The sequence below is a fragment of the Aphis gossypii genome, unplaced genomic scaffold, assembly GCF_020184175.1.
Source record: "Aphis gossypii isolate Hap1 unplaced genomic scaffold, ASM2018417v2 Contig00576, whole genome shotgun sequence".
NCBI classification, from domain to species: domain Eukaryota; kingdom Metazoa; phylum Arthropoda; class Insecta; order Hemiptera; family Aphididae; genus Aphis; species Aphis gossypii.
In genome coordinates, this window is record NW_026083171.1 from 1 (window position 1) to 26,409 (window position 26,409).

General features: G+C 29.7%; 4 protein-coding genes and 1 pseudogene across 4 annotated transcripts; 3 read left to right on the plus strand and 2 right to left on the minus strand.

Moving 5' to 3' along the window:
* Window positions 1-1,528: 1,528 nt before the first annotated feature.
* On the plus strand, window positions 1,529-2,856 carry LOC126554678 (uncharacterized). The gene has a single exon (XM_050209731.1). It carries the CDS (start codon window positions 1,595-1,597, stop codon window positions 2,471-2,473), a length of 879 nt encoding a protein of 292 aa, XP_050065688.1. The 5' UTR covers window positions 1,529-1,594; the 3' UTR covers window positions 2,474-2,856.
* Window positions 2,857-8,098: 5,242 nt separating this feature from the next.
* LOC126554671 (uncharacterized) lies at window positions 8,099-8,880 on the minus strand (annotated as a pseudogene).
* A 5,486-nt stretch (window positions 8,881-14,366) lies between these two features.
* LOC114119311 (uncharacterized) lies at window positions 14,367-16,548 on the minus strand. The gene is made up of 5 exons (XM_050209723.1): window positions 16,367-16,548; window positions 16,118-16,302; window positions 15,498-15,624; window positions 14,705-15,220; window positions 14,367-14,454 (listed from the first exon to the last, which is right to left on the minus strand). The coding sequence occupies exons 1-5, from the start codon at window positions 16,546-16,548 to the stop codon at window positions 14,367-14,369; spliced, it is 1,098 nt and encodes a 365-aa protein (XP_050065680.1).
* Window positions 16,549-20,179: 3,631 nt separating this feature from the next.
* LOC114119312 (zinc finger MYM-type protein 1-like) lies at window positions 20,180-21,904 on the plus strand. Its single transcript, XM_050209725.1, has 6 exons — window positions 20,180-20,317; window positions 20,415-20,582; window positions 20,699-20,887; window positions 21,042-21,315; window positions 21,516-21,711; window positions 21,793-21,904. The coding sequence occupies exons 1-6, from the start codon at window positions 20,180-20,182 to the stop codon at window positions 21,902-21,904; spliced, it is 1,077 nt and encodes a 358-aa protein (XP_050065682.1).
* An 87-nt stretch (window positions 21,905-21,991) lies between these two features.
* On the plus strand, window positions 21,992-23,800 carry LOC126554672 (zinc finger MYM-type protein 1-like). The gene is made up of 6 exons (XM_050209726.1): window positions 21,992-22,114; window positions 22,203-22,362; window positions 22,486-22,746; window positions 22,829-22,950; window positions 23,240-23,435; window positions 23,778-23,800. The coding sequence occupies exons 1-6, from the start codon at window positions 21,992-21,994 to the stop codon at window positions 23,798-23,800; spliced, it is 885 nt and encodes a 294-aa protein (XP_050065683.1).
* The last annotated feature ends 2,609 nt before the right edge of the window (window positions 23,801-26,409 follow it).

Below are 26,409 nucleotides of genomic sequence, written 5' to 3' on the forward strand. Positions count from 1 at the left end.
GTAATCATATCAGCACTATATATTTATTCCTATTGATAACATTATTATTATTTTGTATTATTGCCGTTATTTCATATATTTATTACGTGTGTGGGCGCCCAATTATTATTGTTATATTTATATTTTATTATTGTAATAGTACGGCGGTGCTACTGGGCCCGTCATTACATATTTTATGATCGGTTTTTTTATTTACATTGTTATTCTGTTATTCGCTATTGCGGATATAAGGAGTTTCCTGCCCCCCTGGTGTTTGTGTTGCGGTGCCTTTGTACATATACATGTAAAGGTGGGTAAGTTACTGTCAATTGATATATAATTTTTACGATTGTTTCAAAAAAAAACAATTCGATTGAGTGTAGCCGGATCGGTCGACGTACCTCTGGGTCGACGGCGAGGGTTTAGCCTACACATTATAATATTAAGTAGGTACCCAAACGTTCCAAACTAATATTCAATATGTAATCAAATTGTAAAACTATAGGCACATAATCCACAAGGCTGGGCATTAACGAGTTAATAAGTTAAATTTAAGTTAAAAAGTTAAGTTACTTTTAACCAAGTTAATTAACGAGTTACTTTTTTTTTTAGAAGTACCTAACTTCTAACTTAACGAGTTACATTTTTGCCCAAGTTATTCAGTAACTAACGAGTTAATTAATTTTATTGGCACGGTAAGTTAATTTTTTTCCTAAACCACAGATTTAAAATAAATTCAATTTTGTACAAATTAATTTTATAAAAAAAAAATCTGAAATTTTAAATATATTAATTAATAATTATCATGACAAAATATTGCATATTCACAGAAAATATTATATAACTATATAGTATATAATAAACGGAAATGTTATAGGGGTAACCTCGTAATTAACTAAAGAAAAATATAACAATTATTTAGCCATTTAGGTACTCAGTATCCCGCCATACACGGTTGTAATGTTTGTAGACTCATTAGTCATTACTAGGGCAAAGGACTTGTAGCATTTGCATATTTGTTTTACACAGTCACAAAAATAGCAGAGTACGAAATAAATACGTTTCATGCTTTCATAAAGCTAGTTTTGAAATTTTATTTTGCATATAAATGCATATTTTGAGTCTTTTTTGTTTTTAGGGCATATTTTACACTTTTATACGCTATTTTATACTTTTTAAGACATATTTAACTTAATTCAATTTTTTCCACATCGACATTTTTATTTCAAATAATACAGTCAAAATGTTCGGAGAAAAATTTATTTATTTTAAATTTTTGTTGTATAATATGGTTTTTGACTGTCCGTGGGCACATATTTTTCATAGAAGCGTTTTGCAGAGAATCGCCGATATACCAATAATATTAGTTTGCTGTAATTAATTTTATTAATAGATAGATGACAATATTATAACGTCGTCCACTAACATACGACATCGCTGCTTACTGAGCAGTGTGCGCACCATGCGGGCTTTTATTCGATAAGGATTTATTTATAAAACGTTTCTAGAAACGACAATAATCAATATTTTAGTATATTTTAGTCTCAGTCACTAGTTAGTTCTGCGGAATGTACATTCGTGTTAAATTTATTTGAATATTTTTATTTGTAATAAAATGCCGAAAGATAAACAGCCTTTAAGTAGTCGGTTAAAACGTTTTGTGTCTGAGTTTGGTGCCTGTAAATTTTCGACCGACGGTAAAGTCCTGTACTGTAAGTATTGTGACGTTAAAATAGGAAGTGAAAAACGATTTAATGTTACGCAACACATTAATACAGACAAACACAAAAAATCAATCATGCGTAAAGAAAAAAACCAAAATGTATATGAATTGGGAAAAGTACAACAATTGGTGAGTAATTCTAAAAAATCATCTTTCAATAAAGACTTATGTTCTGCGATGCTATCAGCCAACATACCTCTTAATAAGCTAGGTAACATTCAATTTAAACAATTTTTGGAAAAATATACGGGGAAACAAATTCCGGCCATTACTACTCTACGCAAAGGCTATGTCGATGAAATTTATTCTGAAACTATGAATAAAATTAGAAATGCTATCACTGGTAAAAAGATTTGGGTATCGATAGATGAGACCACCGACTCATTAGGCCGATACATCGCAAATGTAGTAATCGGTACTCTTGAAACCGATGGTCCAGGCCAGACATTTTTATTGAATTCCGAAGTACTGACCAAAGCTAATCATTCGACTATTGCGAAATTATTTGATAATTCAATGCATCTATTGTGGCCAGAAGAAGTGCGTTACGACGACGTTCTATTGTTTTTAAGTGATGCGGCGCCTTATATGGTGAAATCCGGGAAGTCAATTCAAGTATTTTATCCTAAAGTTATTCACGTTACTTGTATTGTGCACGGGCTTCATCTTATTGCTGAAAAAATTCGTTCAAATTATTGCAAAGTCGATAAGATCATCGCAAATGTCAAAAAAGTATTTTTGAAGGCGCTTTATCGTGTTGCAATATTTTAAGACAAAGCGCCCAATATTCCACTACCACCAGCACCTATTTTAACAAGATGGGGGACGTGGATAAGAGCCGCTGTTTATTACTGTGAATACCTTGAAATTATTAAATCTATTGTCGACGCTTTGGATAAAGAAGACGCTATTTATATTGCAAAATCACAAAAGTATTTTTCTGAAGCAAGCCTTGCAGCCAATTTAGTATTTATCAAGTCACATTTTGGATTTTTACCTGATACAATTACCAGTCTTGAAACAAAAAATATTTTACTTAGTCATGCAATCGATGCAGTGCAAAATGTTAATTTGAAATTGAGTCAAGTCCCTGGTCCAATTGGAAAAATTGTTAAAGAAAAGATGAATGATGTTCTGAAAAAAAATATTGGATATCAAAATGTATTTTGTTTATTTGGCTATTTTATAAAATATATTTAAATTATGTAATTATTTTGACTATTTTTAAATCCTATTTATTTTATTAACACTTATAAATAAAAAAGCTAAAAAAAATTTTAAATGCATATTTTAAGTGCATATTATGGGGTTTTTAAGTGCATATGTGCTTGCATATTCAGAGCTTTTTTAGAGCTATAAGTCCTCTGCCCTAGTCATTACTTATTACCCAATCATTATTATTAATATTATTACCTATTATTATTATTTTTTTTTTTATTGAAAAATATACAGTATGATCATCTACAGATAAGATTATAAATGTTTGATAAATTATCATGGTTTTATTATAATGATAGTTAAAGTATGAATGTTGAAAAGCTTAGTTCTTGGTTGCATTATTTTACTTTTGATATTTATATGATATAGCAAATGGAAAATTCACCTCACTAGTTACTAGGACTAGGTATGAGGTAACTACTGTCTACTAAAATGGTAAAATACAATAATGGTTTGATTAAATATTGTATTCTTACTATTAATTGAATATTTTATTATTTTACACAATATATTTATATATTTATATATAAATTATGATTATACTATGTAGTACATATAAAGTAAAGCCAGGTTCACACTACACCGTGTCGTATTTAGATCTTCGCTATTTTAAAACGATATCGTAACCATTATATTGGGAATAATAGAAAAACGTACCGTCTACTCTCAGAAATATTGCCAATGAGTTCTACTCAGACTGCATTTTGTCTATGTCGTACGTGTCGTATTCACGAGTACGAATAAATGAGTCAAGCCACACTGACCATACTATAAGTAGGTATCTATCTATTTACGAAGGACGGGTAAAACCATGGTGTGTTGATACACCCTGGTAAAAACATAAGTATACGTTTTTGACGAACAGCGATATTATGATGGTCAAACCCATCTGTTTATAATCCGTATTAAATTAATATCAGATAATTTATTTTTGAACAACTAGACGCTATCTACCGATTATCTTTGACTAACCATATAATGATAAATAAATACACGAGATGGCTCAGATGGGCAACCTAATATAAGATGAAGGTTCTGAGTTATTCTACTATGGCATACTTTTTCAAATCGGAGTGACAAATTTTAGAATATAATAGCAAGACATGTATAAAACATTTTGACATCATAAAACAATAATATTTACAATCCAAACTCACGAAAATAAAAGTAAAACAAAGACTAGTCTACATAGAGAATAGAACACATGACAATATAACAAACCACGATTTAGTAAGTGGTCATTATATGAGAGTAAGTATATTACAATCAATCTTACTCTCTTTCCAATTCGCCATTGGACAATTTTTGGTAGCCACCAAATTATGGTGGCTCATAAAATAAAAGATCAGTAAAATAAAGTATCGTAGTACCACAGTTTTAGATAGACGGTCCCCTCTCCCCCGGTACGCATATTAACATTCTGCACATCAAATAAAACCCATAGGGAAATACGGCATTCTCATTAGTCTGAAATATTTAGCACCGAATTCAAATTTAAATTATGATTTATTACTATATTATATAGTTTATACTACTATATATTATTTACTATTTAATAAATTATATTTGATATATTATGTTTGATTATTTATTTAAAAAATATAAAATATATTGAATATATATTGAACTAGGAAAACAGTACATAAATGTAATAATAATTTTTTTTTTATAATATAATATATATTAACTTAATATTATTTTGAATGATGTACATTAATAATGTAATGATTGTATACATTTCAAATTCAAATTATGATATATTGTATTGAGGTATTATAATTTAATTAAAGTAAATTAACTTATAAGTTCAATATACTTTAACTAGTGTAGTATTACATTAATTAATTTTATTAACATAATAACAAACAAAGTTAGTTGGAAATATAATGATTAATAATAATAAATATATTTAACCCTATACTGCATACTGTTCCATTTTTGGAACAGTTAGAATACACGATGTTATTAATCAATAATTGTATAATATGGTTATGAAATTATTTTTATTTAATTCTAGACTTAAAGACGATTATTTTAATGTATCATATATAACTATTTTTCATTAAATCGATAAGAAATAGTACTTAGAACATCACATTTTCATAAAGTACAAATAAACATAAAACTATAATCTTTTAAAAATCGTATAAAATTCACCATCATTACTATCGATATGTAAAAATATCGATTTGTTACTGATCATGTGGTTTACATAATGGAACAATCGTTTTGTATTCTTATATCGATAATGTAGTAGTACCGCCATTTATATAAATGTTCCATTTATGGAACATCATGCGGATAATTACGCGATTGAAATTTATTGTAAAAATGACGATATAGTATTTCAAAAATAGAATTTTGGGATTTCCGATAAAATGATTTCTGTCGATCAAAACATTATCTACATTATTTAATCAGTCGATATTTTTCTCCGTAATGGACAACATTGCCGACGACGTTGACGCAATTATCAATGCTTTAAATATTCCTATCGAAAGTGAAGACGAAAATTGTGACATAGGTGATTCTGATGACGAATTAAATTGGAAAAATGATGACCAAGATTTAATTTTACCAGTTTTTTACCAAACACTTAATGAAGATACTGAACCAGAGCTTATAGGTACGTCAAATAATTGTAATATAACATCTAATGAAAATTTGATAAATTTACCGTATTGTGAACCATCAACGTCAAAATCTCAAAATGTTCAAAAGAATGAATCTGACCTCGATCAATTACTTGAACAATTTGATAGAGATTATTTACAATCACCAATAGAAACTGAAAATATCGTAATCATTCCTAATTCTGTTGATAAACCAATTAATTCAAATAAACGTTCAAATAAAAATAAAAAAACTGCACGTGATGATCCTGTAAAAAATTATAAAGACGTAGAATGGAAGTGTGGAAATTTAATTTTTGATGATAATTTTTTTATGTTTCATGGTGAAAAGAATTTTTCAAGTAATTTATTAAACTTAGACACTCCTTTGCAATATTTTTCATACTTTTTTGATGATGAACTTATACAACATATTGTTGAGCATACCATACTTTATAGTGTTCAAAAAAATCCAAATAAGCCATTAAAAATATCAGTTACAGATGTAAAAAAATTTATAGGTATTTTAAATTTGATGTCAATAATTCATTTGCCAAATTCCAGAAGTTTTTGGAATCCAATAATTGGGAATCGAATTATTCAAGACACTATGAGTTTAAATAAATTTGAACTGATTAAACAATTTCTTCATTTTAATGATAATACTAAAATGTTACCGAGTGACCACGAAAACCATGACCGTCTTTATAAATTACGACCACTTTTAGATTACCAAAAAAGGAAATTTCAGACTATTCCGTTAGAAGAAAATTTGTCCATTGACGAGCAACTTTGTCCTACGAAAGCAAGAAGCTTTTTAAAACAGTATTTGCCGCTAAAACCACACAAGTGGGGGTACAAAATTTTCGTTCTAAGTGGAATATCTGGTTTTATGTATAATTTTGAAGTATATACAGGATTGGAAAATAATTCAGAAAAACGCTTAAGTACAGAGCCTAATTTAGGAGCATGCGCAAATATTGTACTACGATTATCCAGAATCGTTCCTAAATTTCAAAACTTCAAAATATATTTTGATAATTATTATACCACATTGGCATTAGTTGTTTACCTAGCAAAACAAGGTATTTGTTCACTTGGAACATTAAGAAGAAACAGAGTACCTGGTATAAAATTATCAGACGAAAAACAGTTAAAAAAAAAAAGTAGAGGTTTTTTTTCAGAATGTCTTACACAGATTGACGGAGTACCGATAACAGCAACGGAATGGAAAGATAATAAAGTTGTCACTTTACTCTCAAATTTTTCTGGTGCAGAACCAGCAAGTGTAGTAAAACGTTTTGATAAAAAAAAAAGTGAACATATATCTGTTCCATGTCCAAACGTAGTTAAAATTTATAATCAGCATATGGGTGGAGTTGACCTTTTAGACTCTATTATAGCTCGGTATCGGATCGCTATGCGAAGTAAAAAATGGTACTTTAAGCTGTTCTTTCACTTTATGGACGTCACAATGGTCAATGCTTGTTTATTATATCGAAAAACAAAAAAAGAAAATACCCTGTCGTTAGCAGATTTTCGACGTGAGATCGCTGTATCACTTTGCATGCAAGGGAGCAATATATGTACGCCAACTACAAGAGGAAGAAAACGAAATATTAGTGAATCGCCAAGTGAACCAAAAAAAAAAAGAGGTATGTACTGAACACTTGTGAGTTAATTTTTGATAATAATTAATATTTTGTGATCATAGGTATTCAACCATATATGCCACCAACGGATGTTCGGAAAGATCAAATCGGCCACTTTGCCATTGTTACAAATTTAAGGGAAAGATGCAAACTTTGTGGTTTGAAAAGTTCGATGCAATGTACTAAGTGTCGAGTATTTTTATGTTTGAACAAAAAAAACAATTGTTTTTATACTTTTCATAATTAATTTGTGTGTTCATTAACAAATTGTGTAATTTCATATAAAATAATAAAATTGAATTATTTAACATTAAAAAATCTAAATATTATATTATAAAAGTATGTATTACCTAATATATAAAATATAAGAAATATTCAAAAATGTATGAATTTTGTTTACTTGCATGATGTTCCATTTTTGGAACAATTGAGCTTTTAGCTTTTTTAGGTAAAATAAAATTCAAAAATTTTTTTTAATATTTTTTAGAACATATATGTACACCTAGCAATCACATATAATTTTATTGTTGAAAATAAAAATGTCATGCAGTATAGGGTTAATATTTTTACTTATATTTGTTAATTTATATAGGTACCTAGTATAAAAATTAAATATGAGAACCAACTCAAAAGGAAACTAAACACCTATGGTAGTAATACTTTAGTATAGGTTTGTGGAATTAGTTATAAGTTAATAATAATAACAATATGTTCATATTTAAATAATAATATAAAAATATTTATACATAATATACTTTTATTAATGTGATTTTGCATTAGTTACACAATGTTTAATGTTATGCAGTAAATTTACAAAAATTTAACAAATTCTCATAAGTTGATTCGCCATACTTTATTATATTATTAGACAATTTCTGAGTAACATCATCTAATATGGATAAACAATCGTGTTTTTATAAATTGGGATTGTGTTCTTTTTCAATCTGCATACTTTCTGTTGAACTTTTTTTATTTGGATCTTGATGAATGTCGTGAGATATAGGTGACTGTGTATGAATTACTTCTGCAGGTAATAAGCCCTCACAAAATGTCTTATTTGGTACTTTTTCACCTAATGCCAGTTTTGCTATTAAGTATTTGTCTTCTATGGTTACTGGAGGAAAGTTAACTCCAGTTTTATTAAAATATTTGTAAACTATACCTTGATGTTTACAAAATTTCCCATGTATTTCAACTTTACATGAACAAATACCAATAGTAGGTTCAACACAATACATGAGCTGTTTATTTTCTACTAACTTGGGATATAATACTCTTCATTTTCAACATATATTTCATCTTTTGAAGCATAGTCACAAAGTTTAATAATTTTTTCAAAATATTTACGTGCTGTGGGGTTTCTATCATTTGAAAATTCTTGAAATTTCCTTCTATAATAATCTACTAATTTGGTGCAGCAAAAATCAACAATTGAAACAACATTATAAGCCTTAACTCTACACAGTACATTTTCTTTAAATATTCTTACAGAAACTTCACTAAAATTGTTAGTGTGATGGCCTCTATTTGTGTGATCTCTCCAGACTAAACACCAGCGTTCTTTATAAGTCCAATGTTCTACAGTAACATATCTGCACCATTTACTATACATACTTATAATTTCTAAAGTAACTTCAAATGTGGTATAAGCTTCTTCAACTGTTTCAGCATACAGCATTTTTCTAAATGATTGCATCGTAGGTTGACGATCTTCTTTTAATACATTAAAATATTAAAAATTAATTAAATAAAAAAAAAGTACATTTTAATTTATAAATTACATTTTGTTAGTACAAATAAACTTTTAAATATTTATAACTAAACCTATTAACTCGGGACCTTTTTGTAAAAATTGACAATTATGGTTTCGAGTTGTTAGTCCATACAGTTAGTTTTGTACAAAATTATGTTTTTAACTTTTCAAATTGTTATTATAAGAGTACCATTTTTTTAAATTACATACCCTAAAAAGAATATTACCTATACATTAAATATTTTAATATATTGTATTTAAATAGAATTACTAAAACAAAAATTTAATGTACATTTAATTGTTATGATTATTTAACATTTCAACCCAAGATACAAATTTTTAATATATTGTAGTTAAATAGAATTACTAAGACAAAAATGTAATATCATTTAATTGTGATAATAATTTAACATTTTACAAATATTCTATTTTTAGTAGATTAATGGTAACAACTAATATCATACCATGATTACACCTTGACCAGTACGAGGGCCTAAATGTGTTGATCTCCATTTACCGCGGCCGTGCATAGGGAACCCTTATAAAGTTAGCAGCACAACTATGGCAGAAACTTATACAATACATCCAACAAACTTGTTGGACATTGTTGGATAACTCCCAGACTTTGTTGGACTTTATTTTTGAAGTTTGAGCTTTAGGCACTTTTGTGCTGCCAACTGTACTCCAACAGCACAACTTCATGTTAGCAAAATTTCACCCTTATAAAAAAGTTCGACCTTCATTTATTGGACACTGTTGGACCACTCCGAAAATTTGTTGGACATTTTTGTCACCTGTAGAGGGATTTCAAAATAGATATAAAGATAAGACTTAATAAAGAGATAATTTTTTTTTTATTTTCAATAACAGTTTAAATTTAATAATAATAGTTAAATTTGAACATAAGACACCATCTCGGTTGTATAGTTAAAAATGAATTATAATAATATTATTGGTTGATAAAAATAAAATTGGCACCTATTCAATTAAAAAATATGAAAAAAAAAAAACAACTTCATGTTAGCAAAATTTCACCCCTACAAAAAAGTTCAACCTTCATTTGTTGGACACTGTTGAACCACTCCGAAAAGCATGTAGAGCTATTTCAAAGTATTGTTTAATTACTATAGTAACAAAAGAATTATATTTATTTATACGTTTTTTAAAAAAAATGCATTCATTTAGTGTTCCTAAAAAAAAATAATAATAATTGAAATCCATTTCTTACAAAACCTATAAAAGAGAATAAGAAATTTAAATGTTTTTAAAATTAAAATATTTTTTTAAAAACTTTTGTTACTGAGTAATTTTTCTTCCACTTATTGGTCTAAATTATTCACGAAAAACCGACGAAAAAACTACTAGCTTTCAACAGCCTTAAGTTTAGACTCTAGAAGCCCAATATGAATCAAAGTTGGAACAGAAGTTAACACAGATAACTAATAAAAAAAGACGCTAGAAGGATTCTGAAATAAAAAACGCAGTGCTGGTTGTAGACCCGACACAGAGACTTCCAGGATATGACTTTATCGATCATTATGAACTACAATGAACAAAATAAGAACTGCTAATGGTAGACGCAATCACTTACTCCATAAATGGGACATGGGTGAATCGCCTCTGTGGTTATAGAGATATTCAAAGTTCAAACAACGAGACATAATAGTGGAGACATGTCCTTTAACTAAATTTTACGAAGGATTGAGAGTTAAAGCCGTGTTTATAAATAATAATCGATAATTGATAATATAGATACGGAATAAGGAATAATATATGGATAATATAATATAATGGAATAATATAGATAAGGACATCGCCAGACACTCATCATACAGCAGACTGTAGACTGACTTTTTTTATAGGTGTGTAGTTAATTCAACTATTTTTATTTTTAAACTGTTAATGTAATGATTTTGATTTCAACAGTCGACAAGTCTACATATCCGTATTTTATCAATGACCAATTGTTATTTATAAATATTGTAATAGTTTCATGTTATTTGTGTTTTTGGATTGGAAATCCCATTGTAGTAACCAGTGATAGTTACTGCACGCTTCTTTTACGACGAATGCACGTTCCGTCGTAGGTTGGAGAGATGAGATATATAAGTTAACAATAAATTAATAAGATAATTGATACGTTTATTAACTTGTTAAAACAATAAATGAAAAGGCTTTCGTTAGCGTAAGCACAAGTACTTAACTACCGGAGAGCAAGTGACAACACTGACTAAGTCTAACTGACTCTTAACTAACTCTAATTAAATCTATGATGAGGACTCATATTTATATGGAACATGCCGTGATGGAGAATAGGATGATCTACGTCTATGAAGTGGCGTGATGTGTCTAATCCAATCAGGAAACGGCATCAGTGGTCCGACTCGGTGGCGTGATATAGTTATAGGCCACTGGACTTCGAAACTACGTTTTTATACTAAAAACGTCGGTTTACTACATTCCTCCCCTATAAGACAATACTCCGAATCACATCGGGGTGGGGTACACGGAATACCTTGTCTTGATCTGAGGTGCGGATGGCAATGGAATAATGTCGTCCTTGATCTGGTCCTGTGTTCGATTAGTTGCTGGAACGTCTTCGTTTGGTTCTGTCGGGTATGGTTCTTCGACTTGTACTGGAGTTTGAAAATGCCATAATTCTACTTCTGGATCTGTTGCGATATTTCGTCTGGATCTCCTGGTACTGCTTATTGTGCACCATGGTTGTTTTTCTGTGCATCTTATTATAGTTAGAACAATACAGATAATTGTTATTGTACTAATTACATATAATAAATAGTCGTGTCTGCGTTTACTATTTCGTATTTGTTCTGTCTTGGTATCTTTGATCACCATTTCTTTAATTTCCGTTGTTGACTTAGCGACTATATTTAAATCGAACATCTGGTTGGTTCGAATATGCTTATTTTCCAAAATATTAATCGTTAACCTAGCATATCGATCTTAAGGTTCTTTAATTTGAGAATTTGGTACAAAATCAATTAGTTCAGTATCTGTTTCGACTTTATGTGGAATCAATAGGTCGCGTGACGCATAGGCTTTACACGTTTCGTTTAAAGATAGTATACATACTCCTTCTAGGAAATTATTTGTACTTCTCTTGTCTTGGTCGCATGTAATGAATATGGTTTCTCCTGGTGTAGCATAGATCCATTCGTTCTTGAACTTCAATTTGTGAAATAGATTTGCTCGCAACTGCACTTGCATGATTTCGCAACTGTCTGGAACCTCTTTTGGCTCTTGTAGTAAAAGCACCTCGCATATAGGACGTCCGCTTCTAGGATGTAAAGGATAAATTTCAGGACATAAAAGGAAATCGCCGGCATGTTTACAAAGGCTTTGATCAATTTCATCATAGACTGAATACATTTCTTTAGATTTACTTACAGTTAAATACTTATAATTAGGTTTTATACAAACACAATTATTATTATTACAATCTGGTAAAGGTATTAGCTGAAAAAGTGTCAATTCGTATTGATATACTAAAGGTATATTTAAAATAAAAACAATTTTGTCATTTGAATAATATATCGTTATGTCTGATAGGGGTATCATTTCTTGTACATTACTTTCATTTAAATCTATGGGTAAGTCTGTACCACTTGGGATCCCTACCTTAATATTTAAAAGCTGTTTTAGGAACTCTTTGGGGGTTAATAAGCTTGGGTGTATTAATCCTACTTTGGCTGCTTGTATGACGTCGAATAATATATCGGTCTCGGCTTTATATAATTCTAATATTAGATTGATTTGAATAAAATGATACGCTAGAAAGCTTCTCATATTAGCTTCGGATGTCATATTTCGATATATCATATCTGATAAACGAATGTACTAAATAATACTAATGATAATGATTATAACTACGACTACTTATAACAATAAAAAAAACTTTAGAGGATCCTACAGCTATATATAAAAATATGTTATGACACCTGAAGTGTTCATAAATCGGTCTAGAAATATTTTTTTGTATTATTAATGTGGATCCTGTAGTCCTTCCTCCCTTTCTTTATTGTTATATTTTCATTGTCGTGAATCATTATCACCTCGTATGGCCCTGACCAATTAAAACATAATGCGTTTTTCTTGTTCTGTTATTTTAATAACACTTTATCTCCTACGTGTAATTCTAATATGTTTGCGTTTTGGTCATAATATTGCTTATTTGAATTTTTCTTTTTTATTAGATTTTCCCTTGCTATCTTATGTGTTTCCTGCATTATTCTTCTTAAATCTAACGCGTAATTATCATAATTGTATTGTGGTTCAGTCGTTTGGAAAAAACGTGTCGAAATTATTGGTTTTTTCCCGAAAACTAACTCGTATGGAGTATAATTTGTTGAAGTATGCACCGTGGTATTATAGCAAAACATAGCATAACTAATTAACGCGTCCCAATTATTATCTTTGTCTACAAAACTGCGTAAGTACGTTTTCAAAGTTAAATGTGATCGTTCCAAATAACCATTTGATTGGGGATGCCACGGAGTTGTTTTAGTTTTTTCGATTTTTAATAATTTGCAAACGTCTTTAAACAAATTTGATAAGAAATTGGTACCACAATCTGTTAGAATAGTAACTGGTATACTATAGATACATATAAAACATTCTACAAATGCTTGTGCTACTGTCGTTGCGTCTGTGGAGGCTAAAGCCGCGGTCGCACGATGATAGTAAAAGGTGATAGTTACTATCATGAGAATACGTGATAGTATAAGTCGCTTAAGATAAAAAATGTTAATGTGTTCACACGAGCGGTGTATGAGGTGATAGTGAATTTTGATAGTAGGTAATTAAATTAAAGTAGAATATTGAGATATTTAAATAAAACAATGGATTTGTATTCAAATCAATGACTATTGTATTGTATTGTAGAAATATTTGTTTTAAAATTTATATAATGTCAACCGATGCAATCGAACTAGCTCTTGTTGAAGTAATCAATTCATTGATTACTTTAAAAAGAAGAAATCAGAAATCAAAAAAATTATGGGTACGAAGTTGGATTGAACGAAGAAACCAATTAGGCATTTCAAATACTCTTTTAAAAGAGTTAGCAGTTGAAGATGCATCTAGTTACTTCAACTTTTTAAGAATAGATGAAGAGATGTTTAATGAATTGCTTCAAAAAGTAAATATTTTATGATAATAATATATATGATTGCTACTGCTGTACCTGCTGCAGTATTATACTGAAGCTTATAGGTTATAGGCTTATATACAGAATATATTTTAGTTCTAAGCTTATATTTCATTAATAAGTAAAAAAAATATTCAAAAAATCTCTTTAAATTTTAAAAGGTGGCACCTAAGATTCAAAAACAGAATACCATTATGAGGGATGCATTACCGGCTAAGTTAAAACTTGAAGTAACATTAAGATATTTGGCTACTGGTGATTCTTATAAAACATTGCAGTACATATACAGGGTCGGAAAATCTTCAATAAGTGAATTTGTACCTGAGGTGTTCAATGCAATATTTGAAGAACTGAAAGAACATATTGAGGTAATAAACAGAACAAAAATTGAAAAGGAACTTTTGTAGTTTATATTTTAACTTTTAACTCTTAAAATATTTTAAAAAAGAAAATGGTTATTATCACTTAGGATAATTTTATAAAATTAAATTTAACAAAATAACATTTTAACTCTTAAATATTTAAAATAATAAGAAAATAATAATATAATTTTATAAAATCGATAATTAACAATTATTATCACTCCAGTTATTATAATACAGTTGAGCATTTTCCCGTGATTCATTTAAAGGGTGAGTGAAGCGCGGCACTATTTCGATTGTATCATTATCTGTACTTAAAATATCATAATCATCATCAAATGATTGTATATTTTCGCTTAATACTGGTGATAATGGTCTAGATATTGTATTCAATCGAGCACTAGTCAACATATTTTGTATCTTTTCTTGGCATACCAATGCCTGTCTTAGTGGTAATTTTTCCAACTGAGCTGCTACATGATTACCAAAAATATTAAATTCATTTGTTGTTGCTTTTTGCTTGCATACAGCTTTTAATGTTTCAACCGCATTGTCTAATGATGAGTCAATCTTTGATATTTTATTTGAATTTCGTCCACTTTTTTTCTTTAAGCGCTTAACTAATTGAGCTGGAGATGTATTCACATCATTAAGTATATCAGTGTTGCATACACTTTCAGACTCTATTGTAATTTCATTATTGTTATTTATACCACTAAGAATTGTCCTTTGAACTGTTTGAAGGTGCTGTGAACTAAAAAAATAGAAATAATAAATTAATTTTATAACATTTATTTCAGGTTCCACGTGAGAAATCTAAATGGTACAAAATAATGGATGGTTTTAATTCATTGTGGAATTTCCCCCAATGTATCGGAGCAATTGATGGTAAACACATTATTATGGAATGTCCAGCAAATTCTGGTTCCAACTATTTCAACTACAAAGGGACATTTAGTATTGTATTGTTAGCTCTAGTAGACCATAATTATAACTTCACGTGCATAGATATTGGTAGTTATGGAAGCAACTCTGATGCTGGTATATTTGCCAAATCTGCTTTAAAAAAGGCATTAGAAGAACACATATTGGATACACCAACAGAGTCTGTGCTTTTGGGAGACGATGCTTTTCCATTACTTCCATATTTAATGAAACCTTATGCCAGACGCAACCAATTAACAGAACGAGAAAAGATTTATAATTATAGGCACTGCCGAGCAAGACGTATAGTGGAAAACGGATTTGGTATCTTATCAAGTCGTTTTCGTGTATTTAGAAGACCAATAACATTAACACCAGAAAATACAATTCATTTAGTAAAAGCAGCTTGTGCACTTCATAATTGGATCAGGAAAAGTGGAAAGAATCCAAACTCAATATCTGTAGATATAGAAGATACAGAAATTGGACGTCTTCTTCATGGCTCATGGAGGAATGATACTAATCCTACTGGTTTACAGCATTTGGGAACAATATTGCAGCGAAATTCTAATACAGAAGCAAAAGATAAAAGAAATAGTTTTGCTGATTATTTTTTAGGAGAAGGGGCAGTAAGTTGGCAGAATCGAATGATTTAAAATAAAATAGATAATTAATGTTTTGAAAGATTTTTTAACTATAAAGATACAACAAATTATTAGTATTGTACTAAATAAATATATTTCCAAAAAACGTACTATATTTGTTTCTGATTCTTTTACACCATCCTTGTTTTTTTTCAAAAAATTGTCAGCATACGTAAACCACCGCAGTTTTGGAACATAAACATTTGCAGTACCAGATCCTGTAGACTTTGACTTATTGATTTTAGTAACTTCCTGATTATATGTACATCTAATAATTGATAAATTGTAAATATTTTATTAATATATTAATAAAATAAAATCTATTAAATTACCTTATACTTCTTATTTTCATCCTTAGATCTTTTATTGTTCCTAGGCCAGAACTTTCCAAAAGAAGTTCTTCAGCTGAATCACGTTTGTGTCGTAATTTGTAATCTGGGTCACTTTTTAGCCAGAGACATGGAAATCTCTGGTAGTCTTCCAGAAACTTGTAAATGTCAAAACTATCAGACATTTTTATTAATTTATAATTATAAAACTAAAAATACGTTCTAAATTTCTTTTTTTTAAATTGTTATCAAACGATAAACACTACAATAGTATCATGATAGTATGATAGTCCGCTGTCCACACGATGATAATTACTATCACTATCATGAAGTTAACTATTACACTATCATGCGCGCTTGATAGTACGAGAGTCGCTTTCGTGATAGTTAGATAGTCACTATTGATCTGTTCGCACGATGACACTCTCTTGATAGCAGCTTTCACGATAGTAACTATCGCCTTTTACTATCATCGTGCGACCGCGGCTTAACACTATGGCTACGCCATAACGCGACAATTCATCTTGTATAGTTAAAATATACGAGTTACCTGAACTTGTTACGGGTAATGGTCCTACTATGTCTAAACATATTTTATGAAACGTAGTAGTTACGGTAGAAATAATTAACATAGGTTGTTTTGTTTTTTTACCCGATTTGTTTCCCTGACAAATAATGCATTTTTTAATGTAATTTTTTACATCTTGTTTCAAATTTCTCCATTGATATTTCATTTTTAATCTTTTTATTGTACGGGAAGTACCTTGGTGCCCCCTACTAATGTGTCATGATACTCTTTAATTATTTGATTTTTTTCGTCTTCCTTAAAACATTGCTCTTTATATATCGTTACTTCTATATCAGTGTTTTTAAAAACAAAACGAAACATTGCGCGTATGCGCTCGAAACAGGTCAATGTCGTTAACCCTTCTAATCTAATGATTGAAAATTGTTTAATTTGTTCACCGACACAGAATAACTGAATTTCGGCTATCGCGTTATAATATTGCTCTGCGTTCATCTCTGTATAATAATTATTTTTTAAATTGTAAAATATTATTAATTTGTCTAATTGTTTAAAAAATTACTTTTTTTAAACGTTATTTGACCTAGCAAATTGTTACTACTAATAATCTCTCTTATCGCTGGATGCGTTATTATTTTATCGCTTGATATAGGTAAAATTACGTTTTCGTCGGGTTTCGCGTGTTTAATACTGCCTTCTATTTCCTTTATTTTAGAATTAAATATCGGTATATTTTCCGCCTTTTTAAATTCATCGAAATCGTTAATTGGCTCATTATTTGTAACTACGTGTACCTATACGTGATAAACAGTCCGCGTTTGCATGCTGTGGTCCCGCTCTATAGACAATTTCGTAATCGTACTCTTCGAGTTGTAAACGCCAGCACATTAATTGAGATGAAACATCTTTTATATTAAATAAATATGTCAATGGTCGATGGTCAGTTATTATTTTAAATTTTTTCCGTATAGGTACGGCCTAAAATATTTAACTGCCCATACTATCGCTATCTATTCTTTTTGAATTACACTGTAATTTGTTTCGGCCTTATTTAACGTTCTACTTGCATAAGCTACTGGTTGATCTTTTGGTATCTCCCCTTGTGAAAGGACGGCCCCAATAGCATATTGACTTGCATCCGTCATTAAGTTAAAATTCCCGTTCTCCCAGTTAGGGTATACTAACAAAGGTGGGTTCATTAATGCTTTTTTTAATTCTTGGAAAGCGTCTTCACACATGTCAGTCCATACGAATGGTGTGTTCTTTTTCAATAAGTTCGTTAAAGGTTTAGCAATTTTGGCGAAATTGTCCACGAATCGGCGGTAATAATTAAGTAAACCTAAGAAGGATTTAACGTCCTTCTCAGTTAAAGGTCTCGGATAATCTTTAATACAACTTAATTTATTCGGATCTGGTGTTACCCCGTTTTCGCTAATCAAATGCCCCAAATATACCACCTCTTTACGTAAGAACGCACATTTCGCTGGCTGTAACTTAAGTTTATGCGATCTCAGACGTGTGAATACTTGTTCTAATTTATTTTGGTGGTCACGTAAACTTGACCCATGGACGACGATGTCGTCTAGATACGCCGTACATAACTCCTCTAAACCCATTAAAATTGCTTTCATTGCCCGTGTAAACGTTGCAGGCGCAGAACTAAGTCCAAATGGTAATCTCAAAAACTCGTAATGACCTGATTTTGTAGAAAAAGCTGTTTTATGCGTGTCCCCCTTATCTACCATTATTTGATGATAACCGCTCGCAAGGTCTAAAGTCGAAAAGTATTTTGATGAACCTAATGATTCCAATATTTCTAGAATATTGGTAACCCATACGCTTCGTTTTCAGTGACCTCGTTAAGTTTCCTAAAATCTACGCATACTCGCATTTTTTGTTTCCCTTCTGCATCTTTTTTCTTTTTAACGACTACCAAAGGAATATTAAACGGTGATACCGAGTCACGTATAATATTAGCTTCTTTCATTTCTTTTATTTGTCTCTCTATGTCATCTTGATATGCATGTGGTAACCTATATGGACGTATATTTATCGGTTTAACGCACCTAGGAGTGTTAATTTTATGTGTAACTATATCAGTAGCGCCTAATTGATCACCTTCAAAGAAAAATAAATCAGAAAAACGGCTACAAAGGTCTATTATACTATCACGTTCCTCGTTGTTAAGGTGTTCCGTTTTAATAGTTTCCTTAATTTTTCTAATTTTATTATCCGCGTATTTTTCTTCGTTAGCAATAAAAACACAATCATTAAAAGGTTCCCACTTTAGATTACTCGTGGTTAATTGATCGATAATAAATGGTTGCTCCGATATATTTACTATATTACTTATAATTTTATCGCCTTTTACTGGACTGATACTATTAGCTATAATTACGTCCTCGTTAATCTCGTATTTTTTTATCGTAATAAATTCGTGTTTAATTTGTTCGTCCGCTCTAATTTGTAAAACGCAGTTACATCGCGGTGGAATAATTAACGCGTGATTATCGATTTCTTTTTTTTCTGGTATTATTAATATTTCCTTATCCCAATCTAATACGACTTTGTTTAATTTCAAAAATGTTATGCCTATTATACCTGCTTCAGGTATTGGAAAATCATCGTATACAATATCGAATTTAACTGTAAAAAGTTGTTTGTTTATGTAAATTGGAATTACCACAGATCCTACTGTTTCTACTGGACTTGCATTAATGCCCTTAATCTTTTTTTTATCTTTTTCATTCACGATTATGTGACCTTTTAAACTTGAAATTTTTATAATGTTCATTTCCGAACCACTATCAATTAAAAATTTAATTTCGTTTCTAACAAATTTATCCGAAAAACACGTAATATGTTCCTGTGTTATTGGCATAGGCGGAAATTGGGGGGGGGGCTTGAGGAGGCTAAGCCCCCTCAAAATGTACAAATAGAAAAATTAGCCCCCCCCCCAAAAAAAAAAATAATTAAACATTGCAGGTTACTGCAATACATAATAAATAATATATGTAATATTAACTTTTAACGCGAATAAACACATTTACAATTTTAGAAAAAAAATAGGATGTGATATATTTTTTGAATTCATTCTCAAATGCCTAAGTCCATAGAGCATAGAGGCACAGCAGTATCAATGTATATTATAGTATATAATATACCTAAACGATTTCAGTAACTGGTTTCAAATGTTTCAATGCACAAGCAATAAGCATCGATATCTCATTATTTTCTTGGAATTGCCAACTGCATCGCGTTATCGACGCTATCGTTAATAACAATATGTTATGGAAGCTAAAAATAGACGAAATAGTAAATACCAATGTAAAATTCAACAATTTGAAACACACAACAGTGATATTTCTATTTCATTAACCATTGCCCATTGCGACGTAAGACAGTGCTGTGTCGTATACGCCGTTAACGTAAGTGTCGTTTCGTTTTTTTTTTAACTTGCCCAGTTCGATATTTTTTTTAAATATGTCTAAAAATGTATTTGACATATTTAATTTCAAAAAAAAGAATGTTCCGACTACCGATGTTGAGCAAGTAATTGATTCTGCATTATTTGAATCATCTTCGACTGTACATACAGGCACGGAAAAACTATCAAATAATTTACAGCATAATAAATTGATTATAAGTGATTTGGGAACTTTAGACACTGGCCCTGTTCGTCCATTGCTAAAAGTAAGTATTTTTAGTTTTTACTTGTACTTGTAAAATATTTAATTCAAATAATATAAGACTATCTACTTGTCACTTGATGTTGATACAATATTTTTTATTTTATAACTATGCTATAGACTTATCCAAAAACTAATTTTGGTTCTCAAAACCGAAGTTTTAATGAGAAATACTATTCAAAATATGAATGGATTGAATATAGTGTTGTGAATGATGCTATTTTTTGTGTTTGCTGTCGTAATTATTCTACCGGAAAAAGTGTGCAAGATGATGTGTTTACATTAAATGGGTTTAAAAATTGGAAAAAAGTAGGTACCTATCTTAACAATCTTAATGATAGGTACCTAGTAGCATAGACTATAAATGCTATATTTATAATCAATGGTAGTTGGTACCTATACTTTTTATATTATAATCTGACATGTTCAAAATATTATATAATATACTCAATTGACTATTTAGTTAACTGGATCAAGAGGTAAAAAAGGCAATAAGATAAGTAAACTTGAAGCACATTCAACTTGTAGACACCATTTGACTTGTATGACTAAATGGGAACAACATGTTAAAACTAAGTCATCGGGTAGCATTCATGAACAACTATCTTCAAGTCATCAATTGATTGTTGAAAATAATAGAAAATATATAAAAACTCTTATTGAAATAACCTTATTTTTGGGCAACCAAGGACTGGCTTTCAGAGGGCATGAAGAATCTAAATTTTCTTCAAATAAAGGTGAGTAGTATTATTTATTAACTACTGTGCAATAAAATTGACTTATTTACTTATCTAATAATCTCTATAAAAAATCAAGTAATTACTTTTTTTTTGTTTATTCTTTAAGAAAATAATAAACCACAATAAACAAGTTCGTATGGGAGGCCATATTGTGTTCACAATTTGTAATACATATTTATTCATATTTTATTAAATAGGAAATTTTAAAGAAACATGTGAGTTACTGGCAAAAATTTGCCCTGAATTTGAAGAAAAATATAGTAAGACTACTAATTTCACCAGTCATTTAATTCAAGATGAATTGGTAAACTTATCTGCAGCGAGCATTCGGTCAAAAATAACCGAGGAAATAAAGTATAATAAAGTATTTGGAATTATGATTGATGAAGCAAGGTAACTAACATTTAAATATTTAAGAATAAATGATTCAATAGTAATAAATGCCAACTATTCACTATTTATACTTAATTTTAGATGTTTCAAGAAAGAACAAATGTCTGTATGTGTGAGATACACTGTTGGTCTAAATGTTGTTGAACGTTTTCTGGATTTTGTAGACGTTTCAGAAAATCAAAATGCAGAATAATTATGTGCTAAAATATTTGAATTCCTTACTGAGAACCAATTGGATAAATATCACATTGTAGCACTATCATATGACGGCGCCAGTGTCATGTCTGGCAAATGTAATGGTGTACAATCCAAAGTAAAAAACAAATTTCCCTATGCCATTTACACCCATTGCATGGCCCATCGTATGAACCTTGTAGTTATAGATATGTGCAAAATTGTAAAGGTAATAAAATACAATACAATATTTTACTTTTTAGGACATTTTTTGTTAAAATATTTTTATTGTTTTCTAAGTCATTTTTATTTTTTAGGAAACTAGAATTGTTTTCAAGACAATAGAATCATTGTATAAGCACTTTTCTCATCCTACTAAAAATAAAACTCTAGTTACTATGCAAAGGAAATTAGGAGTTAAAATATCAAAAATAAATTCTCTGAGTGATACAAGGTGGAATTGTAGATGGAAAAACTGTGAGTCAGTTATAAACAATTATGAAGTAATAGGTATACTCATATCATTTTTAATAAAATATTTATACTATTGTCTAATAAGAAGTACCTGACTAATTTAATGGCTTGAATATTTTTTTGTAGGTATACTTTCAATAATGCAAAAAGGAACATTTGTTATTTTTCTATTCATTTTACAACATGTATTATCGTCTATAAATATACTTAGAAACAAGTTTCAAGATAAATCTGCTACATTGGGTGAAGCGGCTAATCTAATAAACAGCGTAATACTAAGTTTTGAAAATGCTAGATCTACCATTGGCTTTAGTGACTTGTGGTTAGACATAAAAACTTTTTGTGATAAAAATAATGTTAAACTAATACTACCTTTTCAAACTCAAGGTATTGTGTACTTACTACTTACTAAAAAATATTTGTATAAATTAATATTATCGTTAAGCTTATTAAATATGTTTATTTTTAGCATCTAAGCGAATAAGGCGTGAACCCAGTGTTTTTGATGATTACATTCTAACAACTACTACTTCCGCAGAATCATTTAATAGTACTGAAACAAATAGTACATCAGTTGAAAAATACTATTGTGTAAATGGCTATTTTAAAATATTGGATTGTATAATTGTCAATTTAAAGAAAAGGTTTTCAACTGAAAGTCTTCAAATGGCTGAAGCTGTAGACAATTTTATTAAATTAGATTTTAAAAAGAGTGAATTATTTATTAATCATTATAAGGTAATTTCATTATAAAAACTTGCTATCTAAATTAAATATTATTGAATTAATAAATAATATGATATGTTGGTTTAAAATTTTATAAATTGTAAATTATTCTTATAATTTTATTTCTAATTTAAGAAAATTGTTTATTTTTCAGGATTTATTGGATGTTAAAAGTATAAGTGTTCAATCAGAAATGCATGTTGTGAAGAACTACTTACATTTATCAACTGGCAAAAGCAGTATTAATTTCGAAGATTTGACTTCAGTACTTTCCAAAAATATATACCCTAACATGTACAAGCTTATGCAAGTTGCACTTACTCTTCCTATAAGTTCGGCAACATGTGAACGTAGTTTTTCTGCAATGCGAAGGATTAAAACATGGTTGAGGTCATCCATGTTACAGAATAGATTTAATAATTTAGCTATAATTAGTATTGAAAATGATATTTCTAAAAAAATTGATAAAGAAGCCATACTAAATTTATTTGCAAAAAAAAATAGATACATTATTTTAAAATAAAAATATTTTTAGTTTCATTATAAAGAGTTTTTATTGTTAAAATTCAAGGTACCTATATAAATAAGTATAGTATAGTATAGTATAGACTATTGTATATCTATCTAAAATAAATCATGCTTAGGTTTTGCATGATGTTGTTAAAAGGTAATATTATATTTTTTTATTGCAGAGAGTGGCTTTGATATGCAATAAAGTATTTTTAAATATCAGCCCCCTCTAAAATTATTGAGAATTTCCGCCTATGGTTATTGGTGTTATAATACGAACGTTACTTACCGATTGTATTTCACTGATAGACCTATCGTGATTTTCCTGACTATTTCCTTCTTGTTCGTTACGTTTTAATTTACGACACTCACTTATATCGTGATTCTTTTTTCTACAATATTTACAGAATTTACTAGAATATTCGCGTTTAAATTCGGTCTTTGGACTTTGTCCATTATTCAGATTTTTGAAAGTAGCTAGCTTATGCTCGCTTGTTCTACATTCATTAGCATAATGACCAAATTTCTCACAACGATGGCATTTAATCGCGCTTTTATCTCTAGTGTTTTTTTTATCAAATTTATTATTTTTATAATTCGGTGTTTTGTTATACCCGTTTATGCTATTATAAAATTCTGTTGTTGTTTCCTCTTCCATTGCAATTAAAACGGCTACTTCGAAACCTTGTATGTTACGCGCTTTTAATAATAAACCGATAGTTTGTTTGATATCCGCTATGAATACGCTTAGTGCTTGAGCTCGCACTGTTTGCGCTATTATTTCTGATTCTATTGCGTCCCTACCTACCGTTAACGCGTTCATTAATTCATGGGCTGTTTTTTCAATTCTAATAGAAAAATCTTTAACTGATTCCTTTGCGTTCTGACGCATTTGACTTAATTGTACTTGTAAGTAAGACACTGAATGTGTCGACCCAAAAACGGTTTTAAATAATTTTTTTAATTCATCCCAGGTAGTAATTTTTTTATACCTCACGGCCGATAATGCTTTACCCGTTAATTGTGCCAGTATCGCTTCTAATATATTAGGTTTAATAGCATCGGAAATATTATTAAAAATGAACTCGCATTTAGCCACGAAAGAAATTAAATCGGAATCTGTTCCTCCCGAAAAAGCAGGAACCAATGCGGTTGCCCCTTGTAAATTTAATTTTTCTGGGTTAACCATTTTTATTTTAAATGTTTCCGGATTATATGATACTACTTGCCAATTTGTGATATCTCTGTCAGACATACAATATACTATAACAATATATTATTCAAATGACTTACAGAGCTTGCATCTTTAACCGTGGATCATTTGAAAAGTTGACTTCCGTCCTTCTGGAATTTGATTTCTGTCCTCCCTGGACTAGACCGTTTGCTTGAATGCTCTCTGTTCTCCTTCCTGTCGTGAACGTGGTTTCGTCGGTGGGTCTCAAAGTACTTATTTTTTGATTTGACTCAAAAAATGTTCGTTTGATGAAGTATGACCCCACACCTGACACCAAATTTTATGTAGTAACCAGTGATAGTTACTGCACGCTTCTTTTACGACGAATGCAATACCCTCCTAGGTTGGAGATATGAGGTATATAAGTTAACAATAAATTAATAAGATAATTGATACGTTTATTAACTTGTTAAAACAATAAATGAAAAGGCTTTCGTTAGCGTAAGCACAAGTACTTAACTACCGGAGAGCAAGTGACAACACTGACTAAGTCTAACTGACTCTTAACTAACTCTAATTAAATCTATGATGAGGACTCATATTTATATGGAACATGCCGTGATGGAGAATAGGATGATCTACGTCTATGAAGTGGCGTGATGTGTCTAATCCAATCAGGAAACGGCATCAGTGGTCCGACTCGGTGGCGTGATATAGTTATAGGCCACTGGACTTCGAAACTACGTTTTTATACTAAAAACGTCGGTTTACTACACCATGTTTACGAGTCTTTGGCTAAGCGCATTCGTGAATTGTGATTTGTATAATAATAATAATATGGACAAATTTATCATTCAATAGTTATTGCTCTCTTGTTCATCGCATACGTGATTTACTAGAAAGTCTTAATTTTTCTTTGATCACCTACAATTTTGGTATATTTTGTTTTACGTTCTGGCGTATAATTTAAAATTGAAGTGTCTAAAAAGTATTAAGAATAATTTATATTGGAAATTAGGTAAGTACATTATTTGGTACCTACTTTGATAATATTTATTCAAAATATTATGTTATTTTTTTTAATATATAGAATCAAATACCTACTACTGGAGTATATAATTTTGTTTTAATTCCATCTACATAAATAACAGCTGACTTCTGATTGATTTTTGTAAGTACTTAAGCAGTTTAGTTCTCATTGAAAATATTATATTGCAGTGTTGGATAAGTTACTTTTAAAAATAAATTAAGTTAATTTACTTTAGTTAATCAAATAAAATTGTAATGACTAATGAAATAACTTTACTTTTCAAATAGAAAAGTAATAACGTTACTTTCTTGTTTTTTAATTTCTTAGCAATAATAGTCATTCTACTAAGCAATAATATAAATAGGAGTACACTACCTACAGTAAAAATGTATAATTTAGTATATGAAGACATAAGTACATAACGATTAACACTACTAATTAATTATTAGGTACTGGGTAGGTATATAAGTGAATAAGTATAATATAACTACAGAGGTAGTCAATAAGAACGTGATCGCTAGCCATATGGACAAATACAATAGGTAGGTATACCAAGAGCCAAAATGTTTATATTATATACATTTTATAAAATTTGATAAATTTTAATAAA